Source organism: Somniosus microcephalus, chromosome 25, assembly GCF_052327205.1.
Source record: "Somniosus microcephalus isolate GS21.2 chromosome 25, FLI_Smic_1.0, whole genome shotgun sequence".
Lineage (NCBI taxonomy): Eukaryota > Metazoa > Chordata > Chondrichthyes > Squaliformes > Somniosidae > Somniosus > Somniosus microcephalus.
This window is the reverse complement of record NC_141011.1, coordinates 50,548,707-50,561,113: the sequence shown is the minus strand read 5'-3', so window position 1 is coordinate 50,561,113 and position 12,407 is coordinate 50,548,707. Positions and strand designations below refer to the sequence as shown.

General features: G+C 46.7%; 1 protein-coding gene across 1 annotated transcript in view; it reads right to left on the bottom strand.

Annotated features, from left to right (window-relative positions):
- The window catches only part of pik3cd (phosphatidylinositol-4,5-bisphosphate 3-kinase, catalytic subunit delta), a 260,207-nt gene that overhangs the window by 94,174 nt on the left and 153,626 nt on the right, over nt 1–12,407 (bottom strand). The window contains exons 5-6 of the mRNA XM_085967370.1: nt 9,914–10,082; nt 2,501–2,729 (exon numbers count right to left, since the gene is read on the bottom strand). Of these exons, the coding sequence (XP_085823496.1) occupies nt 2,501–2,729; nt 9,914–10,054 (370 nt within the window). The 5' untranslated portion in view covers nt 10,055–10,082. The remainder of the gene's footprint in view (nt 1–2,500; nt 2,730–9,913; nt 10,083–12,407) is intronic.

Below are 12,407 nucleotides of genomic sequence, written 5' to 3'. Positions count from 1 at the left end.
TCCGGCAAGCTCGAGCCACCGGCAAAAATCAGGAGCAGTTTTGTTAGGTTTTTTTTCTTCTCGTGGCTTTTTTTTCTTCTCGTGGCTTTTTTTTCAACAGTCAGGCTCTGCAAAGTCTCTCTGAAGCTGTTGCTAAGTGACAGAGACGCTTCCAGGCCGACTGTTTAGAAGCTGTTGCTAAGCAACAGTGTTTGTTGCCAGATATGGAGCTGAAAAGCTCCGTAGGCTTCAACATTAACGCTGGTTTGTCCGGCAGTTTTGAGGGAACGGCAACAGCTCAGTCCCGTCGGTGCCGGATAGCGCAAAGTTTCCTGTAGTTTTCTTACATCACCAACTGTAAGGTGATACCGGCCACACACACTAAATGTTCTGGGACCCTCAAACTACTGCTCGGGATGTACAGATACATAAGCAGTGCACGATGCAACGTGTATATCGTTGGGCACATTCAGAGGCGGTCCAAAGAGGAAGGCAAAGCATGCAGAATGAATGGCCAGTCTACCTAACTGTGCACCGCGGTCCCAGGGCCCAGGGTGCCATCGGGAAGCAATGGGTAGCTTCAATATCTATGCACTGGATTCTGGAAAGTGTGTCAGCACCATTATAATGGTTGGAGCAGAGACATCCGTCCCTGGAGACTGCCATCTGGATTGGGTCTTGGCAGCCAAAATAGACTTCATTCAACGCTTCAATTTAGGACATTGCGTGTAAATTCTGTGTGAAATATCACTCCATAAACGGATACCAAAATGGTTTTGTTTTCCTCGAAAGTTTCTCAGGCAAGTTCAATTCCCGGCGCAGCCAGAGTTGAAAGCTGGCCCACGTTTGGCTGGTGGGAAACTATCACACTACAGGAGCCGCTGCACTTGCTGCAGGTCAAACGATGTCAAAGTTTTTGTTGTTTCAAAGTTTTAAGAATGGAATTTAAGTGAAGCACACAATCTGCTCCAGCACCTTAGAAAAGACTTCACCTGAACAATTCTTTGAAAATGTTTTGAAAGGCAGTGAGAAATTCTGACTCATCAAAGTACGGAGTTATAACAGCATCAGCTGCTTTGTAATCACTAAGGTACAGTGAATCCTATGGAAGGAACTACCCAGATGGCCTACTGGGTAACCGTTCACTGGGACTGAGCCAGACAAACCAAAAGATCTCAGCATTCCATCTGTGTTGTCTCCCGAACTCATTTCAGTTGGGACGCTACAGTTACTGTCAGCACCTCTTGGCTAGAGATGGAGAATTTCAGCTACAGTTCCTGTTTTGATTTGATATTCCCTGTTGGAAAGTGGCTGGATGACGGGTGAAAATAGGATCAGATTCCTTGCGATGCATACTGCGCTCGTATAGTCTACTGACGTTCACAGTCATACAGACAGGCGTGAAGAGTACCCAGTACAGCGCTGTACCAGAGGGTTGGCTCCAATTGTGGCAGTGAACCTCATCAAAAACCAACACCTTCAGGAAGAAAGATTGGAAAGGAACCAAAGCTTTAAATGGCCAATATTTTGTATAGAATAGAATTAGCAAGGAAACTCATTGGGCAGGATATTCATTGGGCCGTGGAGGCGGGATTGGAGGCGTGTGGGGGGTTAAAATCCCAAAATCGGGGGGCACGAACCCATCCCGCACCCAACCCGCCTCCATGCCAGTTTCAAAGGAGGCGGATACCCGACCCGCACTGGGACCCACCTCCCCGAGGCGGGAAGGGGATTAGTGCCAATTAACTGCCTGTTAACAGGTAGTTAACAGGCAGTTTTTAGCCTAATGCCTATTTTTAATGTTGAAGTGTGGGATTCCCGACGGCTCCAAACCACGCCAAGTTAGAGGAGGCGGACCGTCGGGATGAAGGGCTTGGAGGGGTCGAGATGTCCGGTGTTCAGGTGAGTGATGGGTGCATGAGTGCAGAGGTAAGTGTGTTTGGTCTGTGTAAAGTGTTTAAAGAAGTTCTACTAACCTTTACTTACCTTTACGGCCTTCCTTCCTTCAGGTCTCGGGAGTCTCTCATCTCACCGGCACAGAAAGCAGAATGGCTGCGAGCTGTCAAAAGTTGCAGCATTCAGCTTTCTGTTCCGGGGAGATCTCTAAATCATCCTGAGAGGAAGGAATTAACCTGGAGTACAGATTGTCAGTGTTTGACAGCTTCAAACAGCTGTGAAACACTGATATTTCATCTGTCAAAAGGTCTTGACAGATGAAATATCAATCTGTGATGTCACCTGTTGCTGGGTGGCCCTTAATTGGCCTGCTGAGCCCGCTGGGCAGGCTCAACAAGGTCAATCAAGTCAAGATCGCGTGGGTTGGCCACAACTCGATGGAGGCAGGACTACAACCCCAAAAGTTGTAGTCCCGCCTCCCACCCGACTCCTCAATGAAAATCCAGCCCATTGCATTTGCTGATATTATTAGGTACTTTCCTGCAGATTTCCCGAACCCTTATAGCTGCTGCTGAATGACATACATTGAGTGAATCGTAAGCATTTTCAGCTTGGTGGGTCTTACCTTTTCCAATTAGAAGGCTAATCTGCGAATTAATGAGCTTTTCTGCTCGGTCTCCTTCTCTCGCCACAAGTTTCAAGATAGGAAGGAATGGCCGCACATCACAGAGGCGCCTGCGTTCATCTTCCAGCTCCTCCTGCTCAGCTGTGTGGTTGATGCAGGTGAAGACGTAGGCGTCCGGTTCATTCAGAGTGTGGAAAAGGGGCTGGTGCTGAGCCTGCTGCCAGAGCAACTGGAGGAAGAGGAGACAACACTCGTTATACTTCGCCGCTTACCTTTCAAGGGAACGCAAGGTTCTGCTGGGAGATGGCAAGGACAAGTGCACACGTTCTGAAAACACCAACCTTTCCCGAGGGCGCACCTGCACAATTAAAAGTGACCTATCTGGAGAGGGAGCACCGAACCTTCGTTCTGAACCAACACTGCTGTGATCAGGATTTCACTCACTATTGCCACTTGATCAAGTCTTTAAATGTAGAGAGGTGCAGTTTCTACGTGCATGTTGCTCCTGCTGGTTGCTCATGGCTTTTTCTCATCTCCATAAACTTGTCCAGTGTATGTTTGCTGACCAACTTATTAAACACATTGGCCCAGAAATTTGGGTCTCCACGGGTGAGTACGCGCTGGGTACTCACCCGTAAGCCCGATGGAAGTGCCGGTTTCGTGCATGCACTGCGCATGCGCGGGAAACCGGCACTTCCGTTCCTCTGAACGAAGAGGTTCAGAGGTCGAACGCGTGTGCGAGGGGAGGCTGCGCGTGCGCTTTAAACTCACTTTTTTTTTTTACAGGTTTTTCCGTGAGGGTAAGTCTATAGAATTTAGAAATTTAAAAAGCAGGCATAAGGCCTGCTTTTTACAAGGTAAGTGGTCAATTAATTAAAATTAAAACATTTTTTCCACAGGTTTATTATTTTTAAATATTTTAAAGGTAAGTTTATTTTTAGCCCCGTTAGAATATAAAATTATTTTTTTCAAAAATTTAAATTATTGTTAAAAATAGTTATTTAATGTAATTTATAGTTTATTTTAAAAATGTGATGTTTTTAAAAAATTTATTTGAAGGTTTACTGCTAGTAGTATTTATAAGTCTTGACAGCTCTTCCTGTCAAGAATTATGAATGGGCTTTTCCCTCCTCCGATTGGCTGCCCATGGCCCACGTGATCCCAGGGGACGCATCGAACTAACTGCGCCCCTGGGATACGCAAGCACTGCGCGCCGGCAGCTGGGCCAGGCCCCGGATCGGAATTCCACGGGGGCCCACAGCTCAACGGCCGGCGCACTAGGTAAGTGCAGGTCGGGGGCTTGCACCCGCGGGAAGCCCCCGACCCGAATTTCTGGTGGACGGAGTGCTAGAGGAGAATAGGCTGGCTGCTATTTTCCTCCAGTGTTACATTTTGCAAAGAAGGCCACACCCAGGGCCCACGGTTTAACGCCTCATTCGGATCCTTGCTGTCCCCATTCCGCCTTCGATGATGAGTACCATCAGAGCAACAATCGATGTCCCATAGAGGTCATATTATCTCTTACTTCAACATACTACACTGGATTGCACTCCTTAGAAGCAGGGGCAGGGTTGAGCGCACCTTGTGTGTTATCGTCTTGTTTGTGTTTGACTTTATTGCTGTGGGGAATATATTAAAACGAACAATTTTCAGTGAAGTTTGAGGAAAGTAAAAATAAAACACCTGTTCTTTTCCTAAAGCAAAACCATAACTGTTATCCCTAATACAAGAACACAACTAGGGGAGGGAATGGGCGCTTTCACTTTCTCGTATAATAATAAAGTTTTCAGACATTAATACAAAAGGAAAATACGTAAACGTGGAAGTCATGAGTCAGTTATAATAGTGTTTAGTTTCGATAAAGGCTTGGAAGGACAGCAATTTCTTCACAAGAACTTGGGAGTCTGTTTTCAACCATATTATAAAAAGGATATAGAGGCACTGGCGAGGGTGCAGAGAAGATTTACAAGGATGATACCAGAAATGCGAGGGTATACATATCAGGAAAGGATGAACAGGCTGGGTCTCTTTTCTCTTGAAGAAAGAAAGCGGAGGGGTGACCTGATAGAGGTCTTTAAAATTATGAAAGGTTTTGATCGAGTGGATACAGAGAGAATGTTTCCACTTGTGGGGAAGAGCAAAACTAGAGGCCATCAATATAAGGTAGTCACCAAGAAATCCAATAGGGAATTCAGAAGAAACTTCTTTACCCAGAGAGTGGTGAGAATGTGGAACTCGCTACCACAGGGAGTGGTTGAGGTGAATAATATAGATGCATTTAAGGGGAGGCTGGACAAGCATATGAGGGAGAAGGGAATAGAGGGTTATGCTGATAGATTTAGATGAGGAAAGACGGGAGGAGGCTCGAGTGGAGCATAAACACTGGCATGGACTGGTTGGGCCGAATGGCCTGTTTCTGTGCCGTATATCCTATGCAATCCTAGGGCCATTAACTTCTACTGTAAGGTAAATTAACGCATTCACTTTCTCAAAGGACACCACAATTTTCCGTTGCACTTACAGGTGCAGTGTGTGCAATCCTTCCTCAAAACTGTTGGACAGGAACTTCCGTACAACTCATTTACTGTCAGCAGTGAAGCAACAACTGCAACTTCTGTGCAATAATGAGCTTACTGGCAAAAAGTTACAAACCATCGATGCCCTGGGCTATTGCAACCCATCAACTTCCCATCGTGGAATCTTACAGCGCGGAAGACCACCATTCGGCCCATAGCGCATCCGATTAGTCCTGCAGCCACTGCTCTTTCCCCATATCCCTATGACTTCAGTAAAGGGTTTTCCTGGCACGGATATCCAATTAGTCCCGTTTCGCCCACTCTGTTAGAAGAATGAGAGGGGATCTCATTGAAACTTATCAAATTCTAACAGGACTAGACAGAGTAGATGCAGGAAGGATGTTCCCGATGGCCGGGGAGTCCAGAACCAGGGGTCACAGGCTAAGGATAAGGGGTAAGCCATTTAGGACAGAGATGAGGTGGAATTTCTTCACCCAGAGAGTGGTGAACCTGTGGAATTCTCTACCACACAAGGCAGTTGAGGCCAATTCATTAAATATATTCAAGAAGGAGTCGGATATATTTCTTAAGGCTAAAGGGATCAAGGGGTATGGGGAGAAAGCAGGGACAGGGTACTGAATTTGGAGGATCAGCCATGATCTCATTAAATGGCGAAGCAGGCTCGAGGGGCCGAATGGCCTACTCCTGCTCCTATCTTCTATGTTTCCCTCTAGCCAATATTCCCGTTGAGCTGCACAGCCACACTGCGGTCTGGAGGTCCCGCGCAGGCCACTCAACGGCTCTTAAATGGAAAACTCCAGGCGCGTGCGGGAATTTGAATGGGCTGCCCAGCCCATTAAAGGGGCCGCGCCCCCCAATAAAAAAGAGAGGCAACGTTGCCCGAGAGCCCTGCACATTTTTCCTTTTCAGGTATTTATCCAATTCCCTTTTGAAAGTTACTACTGAATCTGCTTCCAACGCCCTTTCAGGCAGCGCGCGTTCTAGATCATAACAATTCGCTGCGGAAAAAAAAAATTCTCATCTCGCCTCTGTAGATGGGATCAGCTGCGCTGTGCCAGCCAGTATAGTGCAGGCTAACGCCCAACTGTATTCGAAGCGCTTAATAACCCGACATTATCCGCTGGGAGGTAAAGTAACTTTATTCACAGCATGTTCGAAATGAGGCTTTTTAACCTTACTTGCAGGTCACTCATGGTGTTGCTGACAGTAAATCGGAAGATATACTGCTGTGCAGGAACTGTAGAATTATACCACAAAGTACACAGTATGTTAGTCTGCTGCTAAGGTGTTTATTCAGTCCCTCTCTTTAAGACCACAGTTTCCTATTAGCAGCACATCGGAGGTCAAGTACAGGTTCGGCACATCGTGAGGTTTATTCCGAGACTAATAATTCCTCTTTACAGGAAACTCTCGATTTACCGGCACCTAAATAACCGGAAATCTCTGTTAACCGGCAACATTCAGGAGTAGGTTCAGGTAAGTTTTACTTCATACAGGAAACTTTGGTTTATCCGGAGGTTATATGTCCGGAATACTCGATCTAACGGCAAAAATCAGGAGCCGTTTTCTATAAGTTTTTTTAGTTCTCGTTGCTTTTTTTTCCCCAGTCAGGCACTGCAAGGTCTGTAGCTATAGCAACAGCTTCAGCTAGAGACGCTTGCAGCTGCAGCCGACTGTTTTGAAGCTGTTGCTAAGCAACAGGGTTTGTTGATTCACACGGAGCTTTTCAGTTCCGTATGTTTCAACATTGACGCTGGTATGTCCAGCACTTCTGATGGTACGGCACCAGCTCGGTCCCGTCAGTGCCGGATATCAGAAAGTTTCCTGTATTAGTGGCAGTTCCTGGATCTGTGGCTGTGTAACTGGGGCTCCTACACTTGTTGCTAAGCAACAGGGACGCTTGGTCTGTGGCCAGAGTTCCTGCACATGTTGCTAAGCAACAGGGAAGCCTGGATTTGTTGCTGTGTACGGAGCTCTCGTACCTTTTAACTATACCTCTCTGTAATCCGGACTTATTGATAAACTGGCACCACGCCGGTCCCGTCGGTGCCGGATAATAAAGAGTTTCCTGTATTTCTTTTTTAGACTTTCTGTTCCAATTGATCTGTGAAGTATCTGAATCACTGAGGTTCACAGTTCAACGCAGAGAAATGTGAATGGGCAAATTCTGGGGAAAAGAACAGTGAAAGGAAATATACCCTAAAAGATAAGAGTCTTAACGAGTGTGGAGAAACAGAAAGATCTAGGGGTGCAGATACATCGATCTATAAAAGGTGGCAGTGCTCGTTCAAAAGGCCTTAATAAAACAATGGGATTTGGAGGTTTATTTGGCTACACTGAATACAAAAGCAAGGGAAGGATGCTGAATTTGTGGAAGATATTGGTTAGGTCAGACGAAAGGTCATTGATTGAAACATAGAAAAATAGGAGGAGGAGTCGGCCATTCGAGCCTGCTCCGCCATTCAATATGATCATGGCCGATCCTCGATCTCAATACCATATTCCCGCTCTCTCCCCATACCCCATTGATGCCTTTTGTGTCTAGAAATCTATCGATCTCCTTCTTAAATATATTCAGTGACTTGGCCTCCACAGCCTTCTGTGGTAGAGAATTCCACAGGTTCACCACCCTCTGAGTGAAGAAATTTCTCCTCATCTCAGTCCTAAATGTCCTACCCCGTATCCTGAGACTGTGACCCCCTCGTTCTAGACCCCCCCAGCCAAGGAAAAACATCCTCCCTGCATCCAGTCTGTCTAGCCCTGTCAGAATTTTATACGTTTCAATGAGATCTCCTCGCATTCTTCTAAACTCTAGTGAATACAGGCCTAGTCGACCCAATCTCTCCTCATACGACAGTCCTGCCATCCCAGGAATCAGTCTGGTGAACCTTCGTTGCACTCCCTCTATGGCAAGTATATCCTTTCTTAGGTAAGGAGACCAAAACTGCACACAGTACTCCAGGTGTGGTCTCACCAAGGCCCTATATAACTGTAGTAAGACATCCTTGCTCCTGTACTCAAATCCCCTTGCAATAAAGGCCAACATACCATTTGCCTTCCTTCGTTAACTCTGTTTCTCTCTCCGCGGATGCTGCCTGACCTGCTGAGTGTTTCCAGCATTGTCTGTTTTTTTTTTTCAGATTTCCAGCATCCGCAGTGTTTTGCTTTTGGGGCCTAGTTGGGGGGTTATGGTGGGCAGTTCTGGGCCACCCTATTATAGGAAGGATGTTGAGGGTCACAGACCATGGTCCCTCTAAGCTGCGCGGCAGGTAATGGGAAATGTCCTGCGCGGGGCCGCTCACCGGCTTCTCCGTCACGAATACCGCGCGTGCGCAGAAATTTAAAGGGACCACGCAGTAAAAGAAACAGACCGCGCAGAAAAAGCGCAGCTCACAGGGAGCATTGGTCACAGAACAGGGTACGGCCAAGATCCACTAAAACACCAGGAATGAAACATTAGAACTATGGGGAAAGACTCGGAACACTGGGGGCTTTTCCACTGAGCATTAAAAGGGGAAATTTAATAGAGGGGTTAGTGAAAATTAAGAGGATAGACAGTGAAAGATTGTTTGCAGTGGTTAACAAACTAATAACAAAGGGGACATAACCTCAGCGTCAACACTGGAAGAATGAAGGAGAAAGTGAGAAAAAATGTAATCTCCTGAGAGATTATTGGAACATGGACTGCTTTACCAAAAATGACAGCGATAATATAGGGCGCGATCTTGCCAGCCCTGGGGAGGCGGGACTGCCGGGAAAATGGCAGAATCTGGGGCAGGTGCCCATCCCGCCCCCAACCTGCCTCCGTGCCATCTTCCCAGGAGACGGGTAGCCGACCCGTGCCGGGTCCCGTCTCCTGGAGGCGGGAAGGGGATTACAGCCACTTAACTGCCTGTTAACAGGTAGTTAACAGGCAGTTAAGAGGATTATCCCTGTCGTGAATCTTATCATGACTCATGAAGTAACACTGGGCGGCCAGCTGGTGGCGCCGTCCAAGGAGTATAAATACTCGGTCGTGGGCCCAGCTTGCTCAGGATGTTTCTGTAACCAGGAACTAGTGATGTAACTAGAATCTCATGGTTTTGAAACAGTTGATTAAAGCCTTGTTTTATACTCAAACCAAGCTCTCAGTAGTCTTTTTCCAGCAGAGGCGCGGGCTTCCCGACGTCGGGAAACCTCGCCGCGGTCACCGAGGCGAGCAGTGGGTCGGAGGGGTCCAAAAGTGTGCTATGAAGATAAGTGATGGGTGCAAGTGTGGAGAGATAAGTGTGTGAGGTGAGTGAAAAGTGATAGAAAATGTTTACTTACCTTTGTTTCTTCCTGCAGGCTTCAACCGTTGGGGATGCGGAGAGTCTCGCATCTCCCCGGCAGATATGACAGATGGCTGCTGCATTCTCCAATGCAACAACCATCTAATTTCTGCTCACAAAAGAGGTTTGATGAGTCTTGAATACAAGGACTCATTAAAGAACAGAGAATGTCCGTGTTTGACAGCTTCACAGAGCTGTCAAACGATGACAATTCATCTGTCAAAAATTTTTGACAGATGAAATGTCATACGCTGACGTTCTCTGTAACTGGCTTCCCCTTAATTGGTCTGCTAAACCCGCTGGGCGGGCATAATAAGGTCAATCAAGGGAAAATAGCGTGGGTTGGCCACAAGTCAAGGGAGGCGGGATTAAAACCCGACAAGCAGCAGTCCCGCCTCCAACGCGCCCCCATTGGCAAAATTGCCCCCATAATGTCAAAGGGAACATGGAAACTACAATAGAGGATTGTGTTGGTGAGAAAGCGATTGAGTTTTCTTTTGAAACACAAATGCGCAACTCCTGGACATCTTAAGGCACTTTATTCTCATGATGTTTTAATAATTTACCTTTTTGATGAATTTGATTGTAGAACTGCGAGGCACAAAGAAGTTCAAGTAAATCCCGGTCGGCAACAGAAATTCAACCTCCACATCGGGACTCTCATCCTCACTCCAGAAGTCCTGATGGTAATGTATTCCTGGCGGCATTATGGCCAATTTTCAGCGGCAACTTCCCCTGCGACACAAAGGATAAAATGGATTTTGAAATATGAACAAAACATCACTTCTCGAAAAAACGATCCGATTGATTCAAGCTGCAGTGTGTACCAGCTAAAAACATGTCGATTAAGTTTATGGTCTTCCGATCTGGATTTGGATATTATTTGGTTCTAGAAACTGAAAAAGCAAAAAAAAAAAGAAAAGCACACAGAATTTGCCAGGAACATTACAGAAACAGCAAGCTCTCAATCTTGGACGAGTTGTCAGGAGGACGAGAAAAGCTGTAGTCGGGGACTTCCCTGGTGAGCAGGAGGAAGTAGGGGGGGCAACTGAAGATTAATATCAAAGCAGCTTGCCACTTCCAATGGACATTCTGCTCAATAAAGTTCATAAATGTGCACTAACAACAGCACACACACACACAGGATCACTGTAGGAGTGCATTAAAAGCATTTCATACTTCGCCAATCGGAATTTCTGCCCTTTTTAAAGCATTCCTCTCAAGGGGGCGATTTTCAGGTGACCAAATCCGGGGGGGTCTAGACAGAGTAGATAAGAGAAGGGTCGAGAACCAGAGGACACAGATTTAAGGTGACTGGCAGAAGAACCAAAGGTGACATGAGGAAAAACTTTTTTGCGCAGCGAGTGGTTAGGATCTGGAATGCACTGCCTGAAAGGGTGGTGGAGGCAGATTCAATCGTGGCTTTCAAAAGGGAGTTGGATAAGTACCTGAAGGAACAAAATGTTGCAGGGCTACAGGGAAAGTGTGGGGGAGTGGGACTAGCTGAAGTGCTCTTGCAGAGAGCCGGCACGGGCTCGACGGGCCGAATGGCCTCCTTCTGTGCTGTAACCATTCTATGATACTATTCCATCAGGCGGGAGGTGAAAGCCCGCTGGCCAGTTGACGGAATCAGTCAGTCCGAGGCCTGACCAATTTTTACGGTCCCATCATTCATTCTTTATAAAGATCTGTAGATTTCTAAAATGACTGTTCAGCAGTACATTTATTATAAATATATATATAAAAATAAACCCTGGATTTTCCCCTATGGCAAGGGAAAGTAAGCACATTCTTTAAATAAATACAAGATGTAAAACACTTCTGGTTTCTGGGTTATTTGGCACGATTGTATTTTTCCTCAACTAAATTATTTGCAGAAGAGTGATGAGCAGTGGTTTGGCATTTAGGAATTAAAATGAAGTGTTTTCATCGGTAGCTTTCCCCGAAACCCCTCCCCAGCCACCCCTCCTCCCCTCCCCCAAACTCCTCCCCGAAACCCCTCCCCAGCCACCCCCTCCTCCCCTCCCCCAAACCTCTCCCCAGCCACCCCCTCCTCCCCTCCCCCAAACCCCTCCCCAGCCACTCCCTCCCCCTCCCCCAAACCCCTCCCCAGCTGATGTGTAGAAATGAGAAATCCGACGTGCGGCAGAAGGGGAGGGAGAAATCTGACAGACACAACGACGTAGCACCACTTGGCAAAGCAACATTTTTCTTTTGGGCCATTGTACCTTAACCGATCTGTTCATTTAAATGCTGATTTACAGATTCCACCATTTGAGCATCTATTATAGAATCCTAGAATCCTGCGGCACAGAAGGAGGCCATTCGGCCCACCGTGCCTGTGCCGGCTCTTTGAACGAGCTCTCCAATTAGTCCCACTCCCCCCTGCTCTTTCCCCTTAGCCCTGCAAATGTTTCCATTTCAAGTATATATCCTATTCCCCTTTTGATAGTTACCACTGAATCCTGCTTCCCCCGCCCTTTCAGGCAGCGCATTCCTGATCCCAACAACTCGCTGCTTAAAAAAATACTTCTCCTCGTCTCCCCTCTGGTTCTTTTACCAATTACCTTAAATTTTTGACTGACGAATTCTGACAAAGGGTCATCGACCTGAAACGTTAACTCTGTTTCTCTCTCTACAGATGCTGCCTGGCCTGCTGAGTATTTCCAGCATTTCCTGTTTTTATTACCGTAAATCTCTCTTCACCTGTGTGGGCCAGCTCCACATCAAAGCCGCCGCACCACTGTGATCCTACAGAAGCCATCATCAAAGCCGCGATAAATAGTGATATAACATTCACACTGCCCATAGTGCTGAAATTTACATAGCAGCACCCGGACACGGCGACCACAAAACAATAGTCACTTGCAGAAATAGGATTTTTTTATTTTTAAATCAATCACAGAAAAAAAAACTTCATGCATGGCACCACACGGCCAGCGGAGTCAGTGAATCGCACGTACACCTGTAAATCTTCAACGGCATTGCTTGCATGCAATGGAGGCATCATCGAGCTCGGCCGTTCAGGGGTGATAGAAACATAGAAGATCGAGCCTGCTC